The sequence below is a fragment of the Girardinichthys multiradiatus genome, chromosome 22, assembly GCF_021462225.1.
Source record: "Girardinichthys multiradiatus isolate DD_20200921_A chromosome 22, DD_fGirMul_XY1, whole genome shotgun sequence".
Classification (NCBI taxonomy): Eukaryota; Metazoa; Chordata; class Actinopteri; order Cyprinodontiformes; family Goodeidae; genus Girardinichthys; species Girardinichthys multiradiatus.
In genome coordinates, this window is record NC_061814.1 from 5,837,185 (window position 1) to 5,862,952 (window position 25,768).

At 41.5% G+C, this 25,768-nt stretch overlaps 1 protein-coding gene across 22 annotated transcripts in view; it reads left to right on the top strand.

The window, feature by feature from the left end:
- col13a1 (collagen, type XIII, alpha 1) overlaps positions 1-25,768 on the top strand; it is a 394,128-nt gene that overhangs the window by 168,635 nt on the left and 199,725 nt on the right. For 14 of the 22 annotated variants that reach the window (XR_007036044.1, XR_007036043.1, XR_007036045.1 and 11 more), the window contains 7 exons: positions 7,941-7,967; positions 8,166-8,192; positions 8,518-8,544; positions 8,632-8,658; positions 8,998-9,024; positions 13,845-13,907; positions 17,094-17,186. Coding sequence is in view for 19 of the 22 variants with exons in the window: in XM_047351963.1 (XP_047207919.1) it covers positions 7,941-7,967; positions 8,166-8,192; positions 8,518-8,544; positions 8,632-8,658; positions 8,998-9,024; positions 13,845-13,907; positions 17,094-17,186 (291 nt within the window). In the remaining 3 variants the exon portion in view is untranslated. The remainder of the gene's footprint in view (positions 1-7,940; positions 7,968-8,165; positions 8,193-8,517; positions 8,545-8,631; positions 8,659-8,997; positions 9,025-13,844; positions 13,908-17,093; positions 17,187-25,768) is intronic. The other 8 variants (XM_047351947.1, XM_047351953.1, XM_047351944.1 and 5 more) reach the window with 7 other exon arrangements.

Consider the following 25,768-nt stretch of genomic DNA (forward strand, 5'->3'; position numbering starts at 1 on the left):
TGCAAATCAAATTTCTTCCCCATTCTGATGCTTGGTTTGAACTGCAGCAGATCGTCTTGACCATGTCTATATGCCTAAATGCATTTAGTTGCTGCCATGTGATTGGCTGATTAGAAATTTGCAATAATGAGCAGTTGGACAGGTGTACCTAATAAAGTGGCTGGTGAGTGTATATTTATTGTTCACTCAGCAAGAAAACAGAGCTTTGTAAAAGGTTTTGCTGCTGTTGCCAACATCAGAGAACAAACTTTTAGCAAAGTGGCAGGGTCAAGCGGAAAATGGGTGAGGTAACATACCAAATCTATGTGCTAGGTAGACAATTTATTCATATTGATATGTTAAAGAGATGGTGTCTGTGACCTGTTCCTGAATCATCTACATTTTCTTTTTATGTGGGCTTTGAAAGATGAAGATGACCCAAAGGCACAGTATTTGACGATAATAGAAGCGGGAAAGCAACTAGTTTTAACTCACCTGTAGAGGAAATTAAAATGAGCGTCTTCAAATCTTGAAGAATCTTTGAAATCTTTGAAGGTTTTTGGATTTTTCTTTCTTCTGATTTTTTTTGTTTGTTTTTTAAATATTCTTTTCCACACAAATCATTTCCAGTTATTTAAGTAGAAATGGAAGGTGTTTCAGTAGGAAAGGAAAGACGTTGAGAAGGGCTGTGTCCAAATTAAGGGGCTGCATCCTTATAAGGCGGCATCTGCAGGCCAAATAAGTCACAGCGGTGCAACGAAGGCTGTTCAAATTTGCGGGTTCCTCCACCTTATCCCATGATTCATTGCGGGTTGAAGTAGATTGTTGAAACAGAAGTGGCATTGGCAGAACTGTGAGAAAGGAAGTGAATAAAGTGGGATATGTAATGCTTACTGTTAAACATCAATAACCTGCTAGCCTATCAGTAGTGCATGTAAAAGCATGTGACATTTCAGTAATGTGTGTGAGAATATTTTAGTAGTGTGTGAGAGAGAGCATTTCAGTAGTGTATACAAGAGCATGTAGCATTTCAGGAGTGTGTGTGAGAGCATTTTAGTAGTGCATGTAAGAGTGTTTCAGTAGTGTGTGAGAGCATGTAGTGTTTCACTAGTGTTTATAAAAGCATGTAACATTTCAGTAGTGCGTGTGTGAGTGCATTTGAGTAGTGTGTGTGAGAGTATGTAGCGTTTCTGTAGTGTGTGTGAGAGTGTTTTAGTAGTGTGTGAGAACATTTCAGTAGTGTATGTGAGAACATTTCAGTAGTGTCTGTGAGAGCATTTCAGTAGTGTGTGTAAAAGCATGTAACATATCAGCAGTAATGGAAAAAATAGTGTTAAAATAGACGTTGGTACTAAGCGTTACTTTTTTCAATAACGAGTAATGAAACTAATTACTTTTTTCAGCATTTCAACATTGTCAACATTTAGCTGTGCCCAGGTAAAACAAAATAGGGCTGGCATGTGCTTTTTTTCACCAAAGGTGAGGACCTGAAAGGAAATAAACCAAGCTTTTATGAGCGAACGGAACTTTAGCGTGAGGGAGAGATGGAGCAATAATCTACCGCTTATTCCATAGTGGGTGCCTATCTCCAGCAGTCTATGGGCGAGAGGCAGGGTACACCCTGGACAGGTCGCCAGTCCACCGCAGGGCAACACACAAACAACCACGTACACACTCATTCATAGACCCAAGGGCAATTTAGAGTTACCAATTAACCTAACAGGCATGTCTTTGGACTGTGGGAGGAAGCCGGAGTACCCGGTGAGAACCCACGCATGCATGGGGAGAACATGTAAACTCCATGCAGAAAAACCCCAGGCCGGGAATTGAACCCAGGATCTTCTTGCTGCAAGGCAACAGTGCTACCAACTGCGCCACCGTGCAATAAAAACAGAATGATTAAAAAATATTTCAAATGCTGCCAGATTTAGGAAAGTGGAGCGCTACAAAGATTTGTCCAAAGTAAGATGTTTTTGAATTAATGGCTGATCTTTAGTTTATATTTTGAGATCTATTTAGGAGTTTTTTTTTTTATATATATTGTTGTGATTTGTGACTTTTAGGCTGAGGGGAGTTTGTCTACTTAGTTTGTACATATGACAGTTCCTTACAAAAAATCAATTATGTGCTTTATACACATTACTTTAAACATAAAAACTGTAAAAATGACATTACATTAAAAATCAGCAAACCCATTTCAACAAACCAATTTTCCCTCAGCAGCAACTCTACAGAGGATGTTATCGTCTGTCTACTGGTCCTTCCAGATTACCCAGTGGAAACAGAACTTCTGGCGCAGCCTGGCTTTAACATTCAGTTGTCACAGGTTTACCTGGTCAGATGTCAGTTCTGCCTGCAGTTTTCCCAGACCAGGCTGCAGAGGAATTTAGCTGGGGGGGCTGTGGCTTATATTAGGGGGGTCTTTAAATTTAATATACATTTTATTCAATTCAAATCAGTTTTATTTATATTGCGCCAATTCACAACACATCATCTCAAGGCACTTCAATCCAGTTCAATCCAACCATACAGATTTCAAGTCAGGTACATACTTTCCATATAATCCTAAATATCAAACAGTACAGTCTGATTAAGTTTATAATGCAAATTATTTAAAATGTTTTTCTATGTAAGAAATCCCAGCAGATTGCAGCGAGTGAGTGACTTGCAGCATTCACTCTTCCTGGGTATGTAGCGACAGTGGGCAGCCCTTGCATTGACTTTGATGCAATACTTCATACTGAGCATGCATGTAGCAACAGTGGAGAGGAAAGCTCCCCTTTAACAGGAAACCTCCAGCAGAACCAGGCTCAGTGTGAATAGCCATCTGCCACAACTGACTGGGGGGTTAAGAGAACAGAGCAGAGAGACGAAAAGAACCTAGAAGCACTGATCCAAGAGTACTTTCTATGTCTCCCATGTCTAGGAGAGACAGGGTTATACACTGAAAGACAGGGCCAAGTGTATCTGTAGAAGGTGAGCATTAAGTTGCTGGCAGCAGCAGTTTGGCTGATGTCTCCTTCCAGGCCAGAGGCCCAGGCCAGATGTAGCTTCTAGAAAGAGAAATATAAGAGAACATAAAGTTAAAAGCTAAAATAACAGTAAATAACGCAAAACTGGAGAGTAGTATGAGAATTTAGCAGAGAGAGTTAAAGTGGTCATTATGTCTTTCAGCAGTCTAAGAGTGGGGCGTCTGAGTTTTCACCCCAGAGGGAAGGGGACCACCTCCTGGGTCCGGGGGCTGGTTGACCCTATGGGTTATCGGCACCTGGACCTGGGAGTATGTGGGCCTGTTTCCTCCCTGCCACACTACCCGCTGGTGTATTTGTGGTTCTCAGTGGGTTGGGTGCTTTGGGGTGTGTCGGCTCAATCCTGGAGGCTGCATGCCGGGGCCCGTGCCCCTAGGCTCTGTCGGGCCTCTGCTTGGGGAGTGCTGTTTCCCAGGGTCTTGGGTCTCTGGATCAATGGCTGGATCTGCTCTGGTGTAGACGGCTGCCGGTTGGGCCTGTGGGCTCATTGCTGCAGCTCCCCTGGGCTTCTGCACGGTGGCTGCTTGGTGGTTCCCCTGGGACTCTCCCCTGCTCTTCTCTGGGAGGGTTGCAGTAGTCCCAGTGGTGTGGTGGTTCCCCTGGGGTTCCTGCGCTCTGGGGGACCTTTGGATGTCTGTGGGTCAGATCTCCTCCGCGTCCATCTCCGGTCCAGGGGGGGCAGGTCTGTGGCTCCTCACACTTGCTATTGCATATTTTTATGGCAAAACCTTGTATACACAAGCGCGCTCACACTCAAACCCATAGGTGTTTCGATTCAGGTGTTAACAAATACACAAATGTTCTATATTGAGCAGCAATAAAAAAAAAAAAACATCTTGCATTGAAAAGTACCGTGCACTTTTCGGTAAAATAGCTGGTATTATGAACGTTTCTGCAGCTATAGAAGCAAGCAGGGTGTTATCTTGTAATATCTTCATCCTTCTTTCTTGCCTCCATTATTTTCTCCTTCTTTACCTTTTTCCTTTTTGCCTCGCCTCTCTCTCTTTCATTCTTGTTTTTTTTCATTTTTGTTTCCGTCTCCGTAACAATTTAAATAACCAAAAAAGTAGTTTATAATAAAGTTTATTATATAAATATCAAGCAGGGCATTAAAGCATTAGCCGTAATGCTCTACCTGTGAAAGTAAATCTGCCACTCTGTCGGACAAGACACTGTAAAAAAAAAAACAAAAAAAAAAAAAAAGGATTATCACCAAACAAACAAACAAACACATAGATCCACTCATGTAACCACATTATATTATTATTAATGTTAATTATCATTATTATCATTATTATTATTATTATTATTATTATTGGAAATCAACCGTATGAGGGTATTTTTTGTATATTTCATCATTCACGAGTTTCAGTTTATTTAATTTATCATTTATCAGTCAACATGCATATTGCACTGTGGACAACAATGGACTCAATTAAATAGTGTTTGTTTTGCTATTTTTGTCTTTTCACCTGTCCTCACTGGTCTGGGTTATGAAATGAAAAATTTATAAAATAAAAGAGATTTTAGTGTTGCAAGACAGTAAATAATAATGACGAAATCTTAAATGGAGCTTTGTTGTCAGGGGCTTTATGCCCCTGGTAGGGTCACCCAAGGCAAACAGGTCCTAGGTGAGGGATCAGACCCCTTATGATGAATGCTATAAATGGAAACAGTGTTCCCACGCTGGGACGTGGGTCACCGGCACACAGCTCTGGCTCTGGAACCAGTCTCCTTGAGAGGGGTTGAACACTCTTCCACTCTGGAGTTGCCCTTGGTGAGAGGCGCAGAGCTGGGGAGGGTATACTTGTTGCCAACCATCTTGGCGCCTGTATGTAGGGCAGCCTCCACGAGTGGGGTTCTGATTGTTCTTTGTGCCTATGCACCGAACAGCAGGTTAGACTACCCACCATTTTTGGAGTCCTTGGAAGGGGTGTTGGAGAGCACCCCTCCAGGGGACTCCCTTGTTCTGCTGGGGTACGTCAACGCACACATTGGCAATGACAGTGAGACCTGGAGGGGTGTGGTTGGGAGGAATTGCCCTCCCGTTCTGAACCCAAGTGGTGTTTTGTTATTGGACTTCTGTACTCGTCATAGATTGTCCATTACTAACACCATGTTCAAGCATAAGGGTGTCCATATGTCCTCTTGGCACTGGGGCACCCTAGGCCGCAGTCTGATGATCGACTTTATTGTTGTGTCATCTGATCTGTCGCCGCATGTCCTAGACACTTGGATGAAGAGGGGAGGAGAGCTTCACCCTAATGGTGGGGGAGGATGCCGGTCAGACCTGGCAGACCCAATCGAATCTTGAGGGTCTGCTAGGAATGCCTGGCAGAGTCTCTTGTGAGGGAGTTTCAACCTCACAGAGCTGCAAACATGTTCCGGGGGAGGTGGGGGACGTTGAGTTCAAGTGGGTCATGTTCCGTGCCTCCATTGCCGAGGTGGCTTACCAGAGCTGTGGTCGCAATGTTGTTGGTGCCTATCTCGGTGGCAATCCTTGAACCTGCTGGTCGACACTGGCGGAGAGGGATGCTGTCAGGCTGAAAAAGGAGTCCTACCGGGTCTTTTTGGCCTGTGGGACTCTGGAAGCAGCTGATGGGTACTGGCAGTCCAAGCGGCATGTGGCTCTGGTGGTTGCTGAGGCAAAAACGTGGGCATGGGAGAAGTTCGGAGAGGCCATGGAAAACGACTTCCATATGGCTTCGAGGCGATTCTGGCATGCTGTTGACCTCAACTCGGGACATTGTGGGTCAGAGCGCAGGGTACTTTGAAGACCTCCTCAATCCCACCGGCATGTCTTCCACTGAGGAAGCAGAGCCTGGGGACCTTGGGGCAGGCTCTTCAATCTGTGGTGCTGAGGTCACCGAGGTGATTAAAAAGCTCCTCAGTGGTAAGGCTCTGGTTGTTGTAGGGTTCTGTTGGTTAATGCGACTCTGCAGCATCGCGTGGACATCAGGAGCTGTTCCACTGGATTGGCAGACCGGGGTGGTGGTCCCCCTATTCAAAAAGAGGGACCGTAGAGTGTGTTCTAACTAGGGGAGTCACACTCTTAAGCCTCCCTGGTAAGGTCTATTCAGGGGTTTTGGAGAGGAGGGTCCATCAGATAGTGTGGTTTTTGTCCTGGCCGTGGAACACTACACCAGCTCTACACCTTCAGCATAGTCCTGGAGGGTGCATGGGAGTTCACCCAGCCAGTCTACATGTGCTTTGTGGACTTGGAGAAGGCGTTCAACCGTGTCCCTCGGGGAATCCTGTTGGGGGTACACCGGGAGAATGGGGTACTAGGCCCTTTGATACGGGCTGTTAGGTCCCTGTATCAAAGGTCAGTGCTTGGTCCGTATTGCCGGCAATAACTTTTATGGACAGAATTTCTAGGCGCGGCTAAGGTGTTGAGGGGATCTGTTTTTGTGGCCTTAGGATTGCTTCTTCATTGGCTTCATCAGTTCGTGATCTACAGCTCTCACTGGAGCAGTTCTCAGCCAAGTGTGAAGCGGCTGGGATGAGAATCAGTGCCTCCAAGTCCGAGGCCATGGTCTGGAGCCGGAAAAAGGTAGCCTTCTCTGCATCGGGGGGGAGGACCTGCCTCAAGTGGAGGAGTTCAAGTATCTTGGGGTCTTGTTCCCAAATGAGGGAAAAACGGAGCGGGAGATCAATAGGTGCTGCGTCAGCAGTGATGCGGCGCTGTACCGGTCTGTCGTGGTGAAGAGAGAGTTGAGTGAAAAAGCGAAGCTCTCAATTTACCGGTCGATCCACGTACCTACCCTCATCTATGGTCATCAGCTTTGGGTCGTGCCTGAAAGAACGAGATCCCGGATACAAGCGGCCGAAATGAGTTTTCTCCGCGCGGTGTCTGGGCTCTCCGATTAGAGATAGGGTGAGAAGCTCAGTCATCAGTGGGTATTTATTTTTGGAATCTCCAGCCTTATATATTTGACTGGATTTAAATTAAATTAAATACATAAGCAACTCATAAAATAATTTATTTACAGTTTAAAATAACAGAAAACGTAATTGTAAATTGTTTACTATAAATAAATTATTTATTTTAATCATCTAGTTTAACTATTGTTTACCTGAATTTGCAACATTTGTATTACAACTTACAGGGGTTGGACAATGAAACTGAAACACCTGGTTTTAGACCACAATAATTTATTAGTATGTTGTAGGGCCTCCTATTTGCAGCCAATACAGCGTCAATTTGTCTTGGGAATGACATATACAAGTCCTGCACAGTGGTCAGAGGGATTTTAAGCTATTCTTCTTGCAGGATAGTGGCCAAGTCACTACGTGATACTGGTGGAGGAAACCGTTTCCTGACTCGCTCCTCCAAAACACCCCAAAGTGGCTCAATAATATTTAGATCTGGTGACTGTGCAGGCCATGGGAGATGTTCAACTTCACTTTCATGTTCATCAAACCAATCTTTCACCAGTCTTGCTGTGTGTATTGGTGCATTGTCATCCTGATACACGGCACCGCCTTCAGGATACAATGTTTGAACCATTGGATGCACATGGTCCTCAAGAATGGTTCGTTAGTCCTTGGCAGTGACGCACCCATCTAGCACAAGTATTGGGCCAAGGGAATGCCATGATATGGCAGCCCAAACCATCACTGATCCAACCCCATGCTTCACTCTGGACATGCAACAGTCTGGGTGGTACGCTTCTTTTGGACTTGCTGTCTTGGTCACAGATGCGCCAGTAAGACGTGCACCAACAATTTGTCCTCTTTTGAACTCTGGTATGTCACCCATAATGTTGTGTGCATTTCAATATTTTTAGCAAAACTGTGCTCTTATCCTGCTAATTGAACCTTCACACTCTGCTCTTACTGGTGTATGTTGTCTAGGTTTAAGCTTTTAGTTATTTCTCATAATGATTTATTTATTTACTTGGTCTCAAAATTTTCTCCTCTTTTTCATAGGGTCCTATTGGGTTGGATGGCAAGCCTGTGAGTTTTTTAGAAGAAAACAGACTAACCACATATATCCAGATTCTAGGATACTTATTGTGTGATTGCATGGTTATGGTCATTTGTGAATTAAAGGCTCATGATGTTATCAGTTTTTAAAAAGGGGTGAGATGCTGGTTCTGTCAAAGTAACAGTTTATTACATTCACCTAATTTCACTTTTTTATTGTTCACTCAGGGGCAAAAAGGCCAAAAGGGAGATACGGTATGCAGGATTTAAATATCTCATAGATATTTTTGGTGCTACATTTCCTTTATGTTGACTTTAGATTTGCTACCTTATGCTGCTGGCTATTTATTTTATACTCACAAAATACTCACTGACTGCTTTGTTTCTATAACTAGTTTGAATAGAGTTCAATTTATTGGTTTGATTAATACTTTGAATTATTTGGCCACATTACTTTGATCAATGGAGTGAAATTGTCAGTTCTTTTTCATCTTTGTTGCCAAGATGTGCAAGAAGCATATTAAAGATAAAATTTGTTGCTGTAGATCAGCAACACATTTTTAATATGCTCCTTTTTCAGGGTCATCATGGTCCTCAAGGAAACCTAGTGAGATTCAAATATTTTTTGTTTATTCTTGTTTTACAGTTCTTTGCAAAATAAAAAAAGTTGTTTTTTTCTTGCATGAATTTCTAGGGGGAACCAGGACCCAAAGGGGAGAAGGTGAGAGATACTTTGACAATTTGTACTGCGATACTGTTTAAATATCAGATGTATTTTAAGCATTTCCTTAAAGAATCAGAGTCGTATTAATTTAATATAATATAATATAATAATAGTATAATAATATACATCCAATACAAACCTAGTTAGCAATCAATGCAGTCAAGTTTAGTTTAAAATTCAAATTAGTTAAAATATTTTCTAAACTGCCTATTACAAAAAATATCACATGGATTTTTATACAAAATGTAGTGTCTTTCACTCTTTTAATGTTTGCAAAACATTTAAAATCAATAGTTTAACGTGTACTGATTTCTCTTTCTTTTTTGTTATTTCCAGGGTGCATGTGGAGACTTAACACACCGAGTAAGATCATACAATTATTTCCTTTACTACTTGGCAAGACATTGCCACATACCAATATGTATCCTGAGTACCACCATTAAAAATTAACATTTGATGCAGAATTGTCAGTTTTACAAAACTGTCTCTTGTTTTTTTTGGCAGATAAAGGTAATTTTGTAATTCAAACCTTAACATGATAAACCACATGAAAATATTGGGAGGTATCACTTGTTTTGATGTTTCTCTCTAGAATGTAAAGCTTGACGGGATGGGATTCATGGAGAAAAGGTCCATGGATAGAGTATTTGCATTTTTTAAATTTGTTTTGGCTTTGAAAAAATTAATAACTTCCTGTTACATGCTGTGGGAGTACTGAATTTATTAGAGGTACACTAATTTAGGGTTAGGTAACTGCTGATTCTAATTTGGTGTCATGAAAGGGTTTGAGGGCGGACCAAAGTGCAGACAAGAGCTGGGCAGCAGCATGTTGTAAAAGGTTTTAGCTTTATTTCCAGAGGTTTTCAAAAGAAACCAAACAAGGCACTGCAGATACAAACAAAGTCCTGATCCAAAAACTTACAAGAGGTTCTGCAGGCACATGGAAAAAACTCAGCACGAATACATGGGTTGAGAACGGGGTATGACAAACACAAGGAACCAGCAACAAACAATGACACGAAACCAACTAATATACTGAGGGATAACAAAGGGCAGGTAATCAGAGAAAAAAGGGAACAGGTGTGACAAGGAGGCAGGGAAGCAGAAGGAACAGGTGAAACAAATACAAAGGCTGAGGATGGGCAAAGTAACTAATAAACAATAAACAGAAACACAGACCAAGCAAACCTATAGACAAAGATAAATAATCAAATGGGGAATAATAAAACTAGAATAATCATGACTAAAGTAAACAGAGAAACTAGAGGGAACATAGGAACAACAATAACAACCTGAGAACAAACAAAGAACCCATAAAGAAAACCTGAATACCAAAGTAAACAAACCTAACCACACTGACTGAATTAACTGGAAAGGAAACAGAAAATAAACTAGTAAACAAGAAGAGTGCAAAGGAACAAATAATAAAACACAATTAAACACAAAGATACTAAAGAGAAATAAAACTAGAGAATCCAGGGAAGAAAACAATAATAATAATAATAAACCATACAAAGTAATAAGAGAACCATAAAAGAACTTAAGAACTTAAGAAGTGAACCCTAGAAGGTGGAAGAGGGAGAAAAGAAAACATGATACAAAAACCAAAATAGAAACATCTAAGCAAAAGGTAAACAAACACAAAGCCACAAACAAAGTCCAAAAATGTCACTCCTGCCATAACCCCCCACCCTCAAGGTCAGATTCCAGACGATCTCTTAACCCGAACACCAAAGTCCCAAAAGAAAAAAAAACAACCCGACCAGGGCGGGCAGAGGGAGGCCTCGGAGGAGGGCAAGAGTCCAAAAGGACATAACACAAAACCACCCGACCAGGGAGGGCGGAGGGAGGCCTTGGTAGGAGGGCAAGAGTCCAAAACAAAACCAGAGACCATAATCTCCAGGAACGAGAACAAACATCCAGGAGGCCGATGATCAGGGTGCCTGCGACAACAAGCCAGCGACGAAGGAGCTAATGATCCGGAGGTCTGCAGTGACGTAGCCAGCAGCGAAGAGAGTGATGATCCGGGGGTCGGCAGCGACGAAGTAGCCAGCGGTGGCGATGCAGGCGATCAGGAGGCCTGCTGCAAAGTAGCCAGCGGCGGAGATGCAGGCGTAGAGGAGGCCGGCGACGAGGCCAGAGGAACCCATGATGCGAGGTCCTAGTTGGTCTGCTGTGTGATGAGAACTGCGGTGGAGGCTTGGACCCAGGCAGGGCCCACAGAGGCTTGGACCCAGGCTGGAGCCCTGGGGAACTGGAGTCAGGCTCTGGTGTGTCAGGCTTGGAGACAAGCAGGTGTGTGTTAGGCTTGGAGACAAGCAGGTGTGTGTCAGGCTTGGAGACAAGCAGGTGTGTGTCAGGCTCGGTGTGTGTCAGGCTCTGGTGTGTCATGGTGTGTGTCAGGCTCTGGTGTGTCATGGTGTGTGTCAGGCTTTGGTGTGTCATGGTGTGTGTCAGGCTCTGGTGTGTTCTCAGAAATGTCACAATTCTAAACATTTCAGGTGGATTTGAATCTTTAATGTTTTTGAACTGATTGAATTCTTCTTAAAGTTGGACTTATAAAGAGGTTTGTGGATGTGGGTAAGCTGTCTAGGTGTTTGTTGCTAGCTGTTTAATGGCCCATTCTCTTGTGTAGAGTCTTTGTTCAGGATGTTTTTCTGACATTGGAGAGAACGTTTTCAACTTCACTTACATTTGGGCAAAAAGCTTTACAAGTGCTTCTCAAATGCTGAGAAACAAAGTAGCATTTGTTTTTAGAAATGTTTACCCCTATTGTACCAACCTATACTGTGCTGAATGTTTATCTGAACAAGCAGGTCTAATTTTACCTGATATAACTTTAAAACTGACATTATGATTCATCATTGAGATTATTATTATCAATGTAGCCAGCCTTTGTTTTTTCCACTTGCTGCATAAAACATGGAAAACAAGCAATTTATATTCAAGCTGACTCTACTTAGTGTATGTGGAGAAAGATTGTTAGTATTAGGCAAGAGTTAACCTAGGCTAATAAGCTTGTGTTTGATGATGTGGCCCATCTCAACAAAAACAACTTATTTTGTAGCCCTATGTTGGACAGTTGACATCAATACATTGAGCATTGCAATGAAACTGAAATTATTTTTGTGGCAAAACTTATGCCCATCAACACTGGTGCAAGTTAATAATAATAATACATTTTATTTTAAAGCACGTATAAGAGCACTCAAGGACACTGCACAACTCAAGCAATGTAACAACAGTGAAACCACATAAAAACAATGCACGATTAAAAGTTACATGGAACACAGCAATCACAGTGAGTAAGCAATCTTGAACAGATAGGTTTTGAGTTGAGAGCAGAGCAGAGTGGGAGACGGTTCTGCTCTCCATGGTGCTGATTCAGGCAGACAAAGTGAATGGAGGAGAAAGATCTAAAGGTGCGTTCACACCAAACGCGATTTCTGCGAAAGGAGCAGCCAATTTACATGTTATCCCTATGTAGAGGCAAGTTCAGGAGCGGAGCGGCGCGGCGCGGTGCGAAGGATGCGGAGGGCGCGGCAAGCGAAGCGGGAGCGGAGCGGCGCGATGGACGAGTTGAAAAATCTGAACTTTTTCCGAAATTTGCGTTGCGTCAATCATTCAGGGACTGGATGTGGCTGTGACGTAGGGTGAAGGACCAAAGCGGAGAAGAAGCAGTTGTCAATGATGGAGGACCAGATCATAGTGGCGGTGTGCGGCAAGCCAGAGTTGTATGACTCAACTAATTACTTTTACCGAGACAAGTACAGAAAGGACCTGGCCTGGTTATGTTTAGGCACAAATATCTTAAATTTAGGAGATGTGGACATTAAAAATCGGCTGGTTTTTTTACTGAGCTGAGATTTATTTACTCACCGAAGACAGATGGACAGGCGTTCAGCAGCGGGGATACAGCGCCGGTAAACTGCGGTGAAGTTAGTTTGAAGTTGGATGTTCAAGCTCTGCGGAGTTAGCGGCATCTAGCTCACGGTTTATCCGATTCAGGCATGGTATTCTCCGAACTGTTCCCTGGTGAACCCAGGGACGTTGATGTCGGCGGCATTTGTCGGCTCTCCACAGGTAAAACGCCGTGAATATACGTGAAATCCATGTCCAGCATGTTCAGTTAAAACCAGCAAGCAGCAGATGGAAGCTCCTCCTATTTGATGACGCGGCGAAGCGTTGCCGCTTGTTGCCGAATGCCAACGCGGAGTTCACGCGGAATGTGAAGCGGGCAAAAGCACACAAATGAGGCAAAGAATTCGCAGAAATCGCGTTTGGTGTGAACGCACCATTAGGATGTTGGAGGGAGCAACGATGCTCCAACAGGATTTGGTTCCTACAATGAGAATCTCAGATTTTTCATTGTTTACTTTTAGGAAGTCAGAAGTGAACCAAGATTTTATTTCAGATGGGTAGGAGTTGAAGGATGAGGGTGAGAGTTAGAGTTTGGTTTAAAAGAAAGATAGGGCTGGCTATCTTCTGCATATCAGTGAAAATGTGTGTTAAATTTTAGAAGAAATTGCATAAAGGAAGAAGGTAAATGATAAATAGTAGGGGCCCCAGGACAAAGAACCTGGGGTACACCAGTTGAGGCAGGGGATGGATAGGAACTAACAGAATTAAGTTGAGTGAACTGAGTGCAGCCAGAAAGGTAAGAATGAAACTGGTTAAGGGGGTGTGTGAGTGATGCCAATTGAACATAATCTGTGGAGAAGAATGGAGTGAAAAATTGTATCAAAGGCCACACTCAGATCCAGAGGAATGAGTATAGAAAGTGGACCAGAATTATCATTGGTATTTTTTCCGAGAGCAGTTACAGTACTGTGGCGTGGACAGGAACTGAGCTGAAGTTGTTCCTAGAGGTTATTACGAGTTAAATGGGAGTAAAGATAAGAGGCAACTGTTTTTTCAAGTATTTTCAAGATAAGTTCATACTTAACATAACAGTTCTTAACTTACTTACTTAACATTTCAAACATAAAGAATTCAGAAATAAATGTTGCTGTTACTGGCCCTAGGTTTGTTGAGCATGTGTTTCTGTTTTTTGCTTTTTTTCTCCAGCCTTGTCATTTTCCTCCAATCCTTTCCCTTTGTATTCTTATTTGACCTTGATTCATTATCCTTCTGAGGATCTCTTTGCATGGTGATCAAATGTGCTTTATGACTTCTTCTTGCAGATGTTACCCATCACCCTGCGAAACATGCCTTCTATAAGCCCTCTAATCTTAAAGCGCCTCAAGGTAAAAATGTGTCTGGACCCTATTTTCTTCTAGAAGCCTTTTGTAATAATACAACTAACATGTCACCAACGTTTTTTCCTCCGTCTTTCTAACTAACCATCTTCTGGCTGCCAGTGCTTTCAAATGTTTGGTCGTATTCAAACCTAAATGGTTTGTTATTCAATACTTGGAAGCCAGTCTTTCTGTGTCAAAAAAAGGATTTCTGCATAAAAGTGATCAGTTATGATCATCATTAAGAATAAGTTTAATATTTTTGTCACTTACTTGACAAAGTGAAACTCGTATTAGATTCAAGCCTTTATTTCTTGTAATTTTGATGACTTTAGCTTACAGAAAATGAAACCCAAAATTCAGTGTCACAGAAAATTTAAATATTATGAAAAAGTTAATTAATGGATTGAAGTGTGAGTTATGGTGTCACACCCTAAACAGCTAATTTACCAAAACACCTGCAAAAGTTTCCTGAGATACTAAACGGTCTCTCAGTTTGGAGAGTGCTGAATACAAACATCATATATACAGTGAGGAGAACAAGTATTTGAAACATTGCTGATTTTGAAGGTTTTCCCACTAGCAAACCATGTAGAGTTCCTTGATTTTTATCATAGGTACTCTTCAACTTTGAGTGAACAAATCTAAAACAAAAATCCAGAAAATCATATTATGTGATTTTTAAGTAATCAATTTGGATTTTATTGCATGACATAAGTATTTGATCACCTAACAACCAGTAAGAATTCCGGTTCTCACAGGCCTGCTAGTTCTTCTTTAAGAAGCCGTCCTGTTCTCCACTCATCACCTGTATTAACCGCACCTGTTTGAACTCGTTATCTGTATAAAAGACACCTGTTCACACACTCAATCAAACAAACTCCAACCTATTCAATGACCTGAAGAGAGCTGGGCTACAGTCTCAAAGAAGACCATTAGTAACACCCTACACCACCATGTGCCTGAACATGCGATGCTCAACCCAGTGCATGTCCAGGCCCTTCTGAAGTTTGCCAATGACCATCTAGATGATCCAGAGCAGGAATGAGAGAAGGTCATGTAGTCTGATGAGACAAAAAAGAGCTTTTTGGTGTAAATTCCATTCGCCATGTTTGGAGGAAGAAGAAGGATGAGTACAACCCCAAGAACACCATCCCTACCGTGAAGCATGGAGGTGGAAACATCATTGTTTGGGTATGCCTTTCTGCAAAGGGGACAGGACGACTGCACCGTATTGAGGGGAGGATGGATGGGGTAATGTGTCAGGAGATTTTAGCCAACAACCTCCTTCCCTCAGTAAGGGAAGGGCATTAAAGATGGGTCGTGGCTGGGTCTTCCAGCATGACAACGACAGTCCCGAAACCTGAAGGATCTGGAGAAGATCTGTATGGAGGAGTGGTCCAAAATCCCTGCTGCAGTGTGTGCAAACCTGGTCAAGAACTACAGGAAACATCTGATATCTGGAATTGCAAACAAAGGTTTCTGTACCAAATATTAAGTTTAGTTTTTCTGATGTATTAAATGCTTATGTCATGCAATAAAATGCTAATAATTACTCCTGAAAATCACACAATGGGATTTTCTGGATTTTTGTTTGAGATTTCATCACTCACATTTGAAAAGTACCATTGATAAAAATGAAAGACTTCCACATGCGTTGCAAGTTGGAAAACCTGCAAAATCGGCAGTGTATCAAATACTTGTTGTCCTCACTATTTATCTATGTATGTATGTATGCATATATGTATATATATATATATATATATATATATATATACATATATACAGTACAGACCAAAAGTTTGGACACACCTTCTCATTCAAAGAGTTTTCTTTATTTTCATGACTATGTATATTGTAGCTTCACACTGAAGGCATCAAAACTATGAATTAACACATGTGGAATTATATACTGAGCAAAAAAGTGTGAAACAACTGAAAATATGTCATATTCTAGGTTCTTCAAAGTAGCCACCTTTTGCTTTCATTACTGCTCCGCACACTCTTGGCATTCTGTTGATGAGCTTCAAGAGGTAGTCACCTGAAATGGTTTTAACTTCACAGGTGTGCCCTGTCAGGTTTAATAAGTAGAATTTCAAGCCTTATAAATCAGGCAGGGACCATCAGTTGTGTTGTGCAGGAGGTGGATACAGTACACAGCTGATAGTCCTACTGAATAGACTGTTACAATTTGTATTATGGCAAGAAAAAGCAGCTAAGTAAGGAAAAACAAGTGGCCATCATTACTTTAAGAAATGAAGGTCAGTCAGTCCGAACAATTGGGAAAACTTTGAAAGTGTCCCCAAGTGCAGTCGCAAAAACCATCAAGCGCTACACAGAAACTGGCTCACATGAGGACCGCCCCAGGAAAGGAAGACCAAGAGTCACCTCTGCTGCGGACGATAAGTACATCCGAGTCACCAACCCCAGAAATCGCAGGTTAACAGCAGCTCAGATTAGAGAACAGGTCAATGCCACACAGAGTTCTAGCAGCAGACATATCTCTAGAACAACTGTTAAGAGGAGACTGTATGAATCAGGCCTTCATGGTAAAATAGCTTCTAGGAAACCACTGCTAAGGACAGGCAACAAGCAGAAGAGACTTGTTTGGGCTAAAGAACACAAGGAATGGACATTAGACCAGTGGAAATCTGTGCTTTGGTCTGATGAGTCCAAGTTTGAGATCTTTGGTTCCAACCACTGTGTCTTTGTGCGGCACAGAAGAGGTGAACGGATGGACTCTACATGCCTGGTTCCCACCGTGAAGCATGGAGGAGAAGGTGTGATGGTGTGGGGCTGCAGGTTAAGGACTCTAAAATATAAAACATATTTAACATTCTTTTACAATTTTTCATTTGCCACATAATTCCATATGTGTTCATTCACTGCTTTGATGCCTTAAGTGAGAATTCACGTACAATGTAAATAGTTATAAACATAATGAAAACCGTTAAATGAGAAAGACGTTCTAAAACCTTTGAAGGATAGTGTACATATACGTATGTATATATGTTCGTGTTTTTATATATATATATATATATATATATATATATATATATATATGTGTGTGTGTGTTGGCCTTCATTCCTGCTGCACGATCTTTTCCTCTACTTTGGTACGTTACTTTTTGATGATGTTGTGTGGCAAGTGATTCAAATTTTGCTTCATAACAGACTGTAACTTAAAGTTTCTCAGCAGGGTGTCCCCGGAGTACAAGGACCCCCAGGACCTCCAGGACGCCCAGGTACCCCTGGTTCAGTAGGCCTTAATGGGACCAGAGGGCCGCAGGTGAGTGCCACCTTAATTTGACATCCCAAGAAATAAAATTCCCCAAGAAATTTGGCCTTTGGTATTTGTTGTAAAATTAGCTTTTCTGTCCAGATCAATGAATCTAGATCTTCCAATCACTTCTGTGGGCAAATGTGTGTAAAATCAACTTATATTGTGGTCTCCAAACTGGGTCAGAGAGGTTTAGCACCAATACTAGATCAGTGTCTAGTATTAGTGCAAACACGCTGATGCCTTGTCCACATGTGAGATTAAATTTCTCTGAGCTGTCTTGGAGTGTCTAGATGAACTTCAGTGGCAGAACCCATTACTCATGTCAGATCTTTGTGCTCATACAGTGTTTTCTATGAAAAGGAGGCTTTAATTAACCCAATAGGTTCTTCTTCTGCTTTTAACACAGCTGGTGCCTCCATAGAGAGCCATGCCAGATAATATGACCGTTTTGTCACTAGATCTGGCCTGAAATCGAATCCAACAGCAAGGGTAATGTGGGGTTCAGATTTTTTTGTTAGGGCATGCCAGTTTTGCTGTTCAGGGGTGAGTTGAACTCTAGCAGAAACACCTCCTTTTTCCACTGATCTTTTTTTTATTTATTCAGCATCCGACATAGGTTTTAACAAACTTATTACTGACACGGAAGGCAGAGGACCATCTTTTTCAGCAGACAAAGGGTCTTGCTTGGTCCACTTTTGCCACAGCTTATTAATTCTGCGCTTCAATTTCTTCATATCTTTCACATCAACATGCTTCAAAATCCATTCAATTGCCCAGTTTATCAATCATGATGAAGTCTTTCCACTATGCCATCCTCACAACTCTCACACACATTTTTCAAGCTTTTCTTTTAAAACTTCACTACATTCTCTCTTATCTTACTTAACTCAGTCACACTCAGTTATTGCTCATCATTGCTAATCTGGATTTTAAGGACAGTCTAGATGCCTCTCAGAATGATAATATCATATCCTGTTTTTGGTACTGCTAGACATTTTCTTGCATACAACATTACAAGTGATAAATGGCAACTAACTGCTGATAAGACAAATATTTCTAACAGTACAAGTACACAAAATAGCCCAAGTGTTTCATGCCCCTGACACGAGGCAAAAGTCCAGTCACCACCAACTTGGCAATCTCCTCAGCTGAGAGCTATTCTTATACTTATTCTTATACTTTTCCTTGATAATCAACTATAATTCCGAACACTTAACTATAATCCACAATTTACTTCCTGCTACTTACTTACTGCTACTTCACTACACCTCCACCAAGATGATGCTCTTTTACCACGGTGGAGATATATTCATTATGGATCTCACTGGAATTTCCAGTTCAACAACTCCAAAACCGCCAAATCCTTCTAGCCCACCACTCATCGCCCTATCAGAAAATCGCACTGGACTATTGATCACAGCGTGCCTGCTTTCATCTCTGTTGAAACGCCCTGGACCCACTCCTACCATCATTGCTGCTGCCTACTGCCCCCTAAACCACATAGTAACTTTTCAAATAATCTAGCTGATCTATTCACTGAGCTTTCCTCTCTCTCACCTAATGTTATATTAGTGGAGGATTTCAACATACATCTGGGGCCTCATGTACGAAGTGTGCATATGCCCAAAAACATTGCGGCGCAATGTTTCACACACAACTCGGCATGTACAAAAATGAATATTTGTGTGAAAGTGTGAGGTAATCCATGCAACTTTTGACATGACATGAAAATGTGCGGCAGCCACACAAACGTTTTTAATCAACAGTAACAAACTACGGAGAACTACAACTCACCTAAATGCACGGAAATATAACTCCATCCAGTTTTATTTATTTCATGGTGCATCAAAACCAATGTTTTTTTTTCAAGAGTTTGAGGTTTCATTGTTTAAACCCAAGTGATCAAAATGAATCACATTTAGCCTCATACAATCATGTAACCTCAAAAAATGATGGAAACAACCCCAGTCAGATGTAAACTGTAAATCGTCTGTTTTTTTCACGTGTAGATGTAAATGCGCATCGGTCTGTGTGCTGAGGAGCATCAAATGCATGTAAATCAGATGCGTGTTGAATCAGCTCATTAATTCCAAACAAGTCAGATTTGATTAGGGAACAAGCAGTAGACAATTGCCCATGAATAGCTGCATAAAGTTGTGCAGAATTGTGGAACCAAGGCAGCTTTGGCCCAGCTGGAGAACATCGCCATGTTCCCCAGCAATTTTTCAGAAATTGCTGGTACCAGTTCAAGTTCTCGGTCCTTTCAACTGGTGCTTTTCAGATGGAACTGGCTGACAGGTCGGGTATTTAACAGTCATCCCTGAGCCGTGCCATGCCAACCATATGGGACGGCCTCATCTGTATGTTGCTCAATTTAAAATGTTCTTCTAAGCTATGGCTCTCATTTGCAGCAAAAAGCCGATTTCCAAACGTAATCAGAGCTATAGACTGCATTCACACTGCTAAAAGGGCAACATCTGTAAGTGAATATGCTTTTGTGAAAAGAAAGCATTCAATATTTGTTTAACTTATTTGTCTGACAAATGCAATGGCACACTGGCCTCCTCAACTCATAATTCCTTTATACTATAATAATAATTATAAATATTCTAATTATAATAGTTGTGTTGGGAACAAACCTTAAGCAGGCTCGGTGCACCATGGCTCAGTTTAACGATTTAATAGAATTATGGGAGGCATATTCAATGATCAGCATTGGGCTATTGCTAAGCTCAATGCATCAGCTAGACAGCGCTGTTTAGATTTAATGCACATATTGAAGAACAAAATGGGTTCGAGCCGACAAATTTTTTATTATCAGCCAGGTTTGAGTCTCCTATGTCGTTCAAGATGTTGTTTGTTATTCACTACAAAACTCCTTTATGGTGTGCAAGCAAAGTATTTCTGTGACTGCCACAGTACCATTGCCATAGTTACTTTCCAGCTATTTATAGTACTTTGCATGTGTATCAATGGGTTAGGAGCAGGTGGCTCAAGCGCAACCTGCAGCTTCACCTAATTCAGCACAAATGTATGAAGGCAACGTGTGCGGTGACATGTTTATGCACGGTTTCATACATCTAAATTTTGTTGTGAGCCGCAAGTTTTCTCCCTACAAAAATTATGAAAGCTGCACTCTTTTTGTACATGAGGCCCCAGGGCAATAATTACCTTCCCCTCAGCAGGGACTTCCTATCATGTCTGTCTGTCTCTCTCTCTCCATCCATCCATCTATCTATCTATCTATCTATCTATCTATCTATCTATCTATCTATCTATCTATCTATCTATCTATCTATCTATCTATCTATCTATCTATCTATCTATCTATCTATCTATCTATCTATCTATCTATCTATCTATCTATCTATCTATCTATCTATCTATCTATCTATCTATCTATCTATCTATCTATCTATCTATCTATCTATCTATCTATCTATCTATCTATCTATCTATCTATCTATCTATCTATCTATCTATCTATCTATCTATCTATCTATCTATTGTCTGTTTTACTTACTAAAGTTTACTTAGATTTTTGAGGATATTATACCAGGGGGTATACATGTTAATATTAAAGACAGGACAGCCATTCTCTCGTCAGTGCTTTTCACACTGTTTATGTGAGGCTTTTTCACATGCTTGTACAACATTTGGATTGGATCCTCCAGAGAAGCTCAGAGCTCATGTACAACATTTGGATTGGATCCTCCAGAGAAGCTCAGAGCTCAGTCCACCATTTCATCTTCTACAGCTCCATGCTCGGATTAATGACAGTTAAGGACATTTGCACACAGGCTTTCTGTTAATCTCCATGCTCATTTATTAGGTTTTACCTGCATGACGTTTCCACTTTCTCCAAGTCTCATTCTGTTCTCAGAGTTCTGAAAAAATAATTATTTCACTGCGCTATGGGTTTCCTCCTCGACCTACGGAGTTATTGACCTGCTCATTGTGTAAGGATTATGATTATTAATCAATTAATATTTATCAAAAATGCTAATTAAAAATCATAATTCAGGAAAAAATATTTCCTAAACAAAAATCATTACTTACGAATTGAAATCAGAGATGTCCTCTGGTGTTGTGATTATGGGCTCAAAGCCCTTAATAATTACAATTCTCATTAGCTAGATGTCACTGGTTAATAAACCGCGGCTGACCAGCTGTAGAATAGCCTATGCACTTTTCTGTTTTCCCTGCATTCTTTTTAAAAGTGCCAAACATGGACACAGTAAGGATCTCTCCAGATGCATTAAGAAGCCTAAACAATCAAGAGTGCATATGGAAAACTGTGTCAAGCTAGCTGTTCTCAGAAAGATTAGCATAGCGGCGCAGCTGGATGACGGACACTGCGTTGAGGTAAAAAGGCACATTGAAGAGGTTGATAAGAATCGTCATATTTTATCTAAACTCTTTGACTTTATTACGTTTTTTGGTGCTTTTGAACTGGCATTGCGTGGGCATGTTGAAAGAGATGCTGTTCAATTGTATTTGTCATCTCACTGTTGATTCCATTTCATATAATGGAGTAGATGGAGAAATGTATAGTTACATCAGCCCCAGCAAGATTATTTTTCACCAGCTGCCACTGCAAATACAAACAATCACACCCAACGTAAAGACACACAAAAATAGACGCCATGCACTCACTCACAGTCTCCATATACAGTGGGTAGGATAAGTATTTGATACACTGCCAGTTTTGCAGGTTTTCCCACTTACAAAGCATGTCCCACTTACAAAGCATGTCTTTAGAGGTCTTTAATTCTTATCATAGGTCCACTTTAACTGTGAGTGACAAAATCTGAAACAAATATCCAGAAAATCACATTGTGTGTTTTTTAAGTAATTAAGTTGCATTTTATTGCATGATATAAGTATTTGATACATTAGAAAAACAAAACTTAATATTTAGTACAGAAACGTTTGTTTTCAATTACAGATAGACGTTTCCTGTAGTGCTTGACCAGGTTTGCACTGCAGCAGGGATTTTGGACCACTTCTCCTTACAGATATTCTCCAGATCCTTCAGGTTCGGGGCTGTTGCTGGGCAACACGGACTTTCAGCTCCCTCCAAAGATTCTAGATTTGGTTCAGTTTTGGAGACTGGCTAGGCCACTCCAGGACCTTGAGATGCTTGATACGGAGCCACTTCTTAGTTGCCCTGGCTGTGTGCTTCAGGTCGTTGTCATGCTGGAACCACGACCCATCTTCAATGCCCTTACTGAGGGAAGGAGGTTGTTGGCTAAGATTTCCTGATACACGGCCCCTTCCATCCTCCCCTCAATACTGTGCAGTCGCCCTGTCCACTTTGCAGAAAGGCATCCCCAAAGAATGATGTTTCCACCTCCATGCTTTATGGTAGGGATGGTGTTCTTGGGGTTGTACTCATCCTTCTTCTTCCTCCAAACATGGCGAATGGAGTTTAGACCAAAAAGCTCTTTTTTGTCTCATCAGACTACATGACCATCTCCCATTCCTGCTCTGGATCATCCAGATGGTCATTGGCAAACTTCAGAAGGGCCTGGACATGCACTGGGTTGAGCAGCGCATGTTCAGGCACATGGTGGTGTATGGTGTTACTGATGGTCTTCTTTGAGACTGTTGCCCCAGCTCTCTTCAGGTCATTGAATAGGTCCTGCCATGTAGTTCTGGGCTGATCCCTCACCTTCCTCATGATCTTTTGATCTTGAACTTCTTCCATTTTCTTATTATGGCGCCAACAGTTGTTGCCTTCTCACCAAGCTGTTTGGCTATTTTCCTGTAGGCCATTCCAGCCTTGTGCAAGTCTACTATTTTATCCCTGATGTCCTTACACAGCTCTCTGGTCTTGGCCATTTGGAGAGGTTGGAGTTTGTTTGATTGAGCATGTGGACAGGTGTCTTTTATACAGATGATGAGATCAAACAGGTGCGGTTAATACAGATAATGAGTGGAGAACGGGGGGGGGGAGTTAAAGAAGAACTAACAGGCCTGTGAGAACCGGAATTCTTACTGGTTGTTAGGTGATCAAATACTTATGTCATGCAATAAAATCAAAATTAATTACTTAAAAATCACATAATATGATTTTCTGGATTTTTGTTTTAGATTCGTTCACTCAAAGTTGAAGGGTACTATGATAGGAATGAAAGACTTCTACATGCTTTGCAAGTGGGAAAATCTGGAGTGTATCAAATACTTGTTCTCCTCACTGTTTCTCCCAGGTCCAGTTACCAATAAGCAGAGGGTCAATCAGCCCCAGGTCCCAGGAGGTGGTTTCCTTCATTTTGGGGTGGAGACAGCCTACCTGACCCAACAGTCAAGATGAGGGCGAGGCACCGCCCAAACCCCAATGACCCAGACCCTGAACCCCTGCCTGACTCAAGCCCCCAACAAACCTCGGCTCCATCCAGACACGAGGCCACAAAAAATAAATAAATAAATAAAAGTGGGGTCCATCCAGTCTAAACTTGCCAGCCAACCAGAGCCACCATGGGACAAAACCCTCCCAAACCCCAATGAACTCTAATCTCAACCCCAAGATCCTCCCACCCCACATGAGCCCTAGCATGAATTTCTCCACAGGGCCACCCCAACCAGGATATCAAACACTTGCCCCCGAACACAAATGCCATGAATCCCCTCCCCACAGAGGCACACTCCACAAGAGAGCTCCACCCTTGAAAAGACTATTCATTCACCACTTCTTCTGAGTCCATGGCAGCCCTTCTGAAATCCTTTCTGACCGTGGTTCCCTTTTTATCATTAAAATCTGGAAAGACTAGGGCTGGGTATCAATCAAAAATGTTCGATATCGCTACCAATACCGAAACCTTCACTTCAATATCAGTTTCTGAACAATACTTTTGAGATACCAAATTTATAATAGCAATTCTAACAATAAGAAAATAACATTACACATTACAGTTCAGATCTTAAGTTGTACTTTTAAACCTTTGTATTATCCCATTGCAAGCAGTTTTCTTACAAAAAAAATTAACAAATAATTTCCAGTACTAAAGAACAGTCGCAAGTAAGTGACAAGTCGGTGTCTAATTCTCTGGGCATACTGAGGACCTTTGCACTTAGCAGTTTGTCTTCAAAACATCAGCATGTCTACTTTCTCAGAACACAAACAAGCCTGTTACTGGCTGCTGGTGTCTCCAGCAGTAGAAAATGTACGCTCTGAGGGTGTGGATGATGCTTGCACAGAGATGCCTAGTTGCCAAGTTTGACAGCATTAGCAATAGTGTCCCTCACATTCCATCACCAAGTCACTGGATTCACTGAGGTTAAGGTAAGTAGCAGACCTCTGTACCGCTGTGTCTCTTCCTGAATCGTTGCTCTGGTGCTAAAACTGTTCTCTTGTTTCATTTGAATGGCCATGTCAAGGGCTGATAGCTTTGACTTCTTCTAGTAACAAGAAGAAGAAAAGAAAAAAGACAAGGGGGGACAGGATGTCCCAACTGTAAAAGAGAACATAAATATAGCAGTGACCATTAAGTGAGCTAGAGAAGTAACATACTGTGTCAAAATATAATGTATGGCCCCCCGTCAGATGATTTACGACTCCTGTCAGAAGATCAAAGGGTTTATGACAGCCATAAAGGTTTTGACGTCCACTAGTCAGAAGATCAAGGGATTGTCATGGAAATCTATTATCAATAGAGTGAGATACTACTTCAATAAATCGATTTATTCCAAGACTAGTCTTCAGAGTTTTTAATTCAAAGGCTCACGGCGTTTGAAAGGCACAAAACATAGTTCAGTGAATGGGCACTGAAGGCAGTCCCGAGTGCTCCTTTATACATTACAAAGCTAGATAAGAAACAACTTCTGCAAAAACAACTCCCTAGTTAGAGACAATAGTGTTCTTTTACAAGGCCATCACCTCCTGTCTGAAACTGCTCTGGCAGTTTTTACTCTCTTCCTCTACAAATCTCAGAACATATTCAACAAGGTTATTAGAACATTTTAATTAACTCTTTTGCATGAAACTATTATAACTGTTGGTTAAAACAAAATCACTTCTTCATACCTAAAACATAAGACAATTTTTCAACTACAGGATCAGATAGTTTAAAGGTTTATGTTAAGTCAATATTAATTATGACCTCCACATGTCAGGACATCATAGGGTATTATTTTAAGATAAGTAGTTTATGGTAGGTTGGTAGGGTTTATGGTAGGGAACCTGCTTCCTCTGCTACAACATGTTGTTATCTGACCAGACTTTATGGCACCTTCCCCACACTATCTGTCAGGACATCAAAGGATCAAAGGTTATTTATTTAGTTTCCTCAGGAATTAACATGAGGATATACAGGGGTTGGACAATGAAACTGAAACACCTGGTTTTGACCACAATAATTTATTAGTATGGTGTAGGGCCTCCTTTTGCGGCCAATACAGCGTCAATTCGTCTTTGGAATGACATATACAAGTCCTGCACAGTGGTCAGAGGGATTTTAAGCCATTCTTCTTGCAGGATAGTGGCCAGGTCACTACGTGATACTGGTGGAGGAAAACGTTTCCTGACTCACTCCTCCAAAACACCCCAAAGTGGCTCAATAATATTTAGATCTGGTGACTGTGCAGGC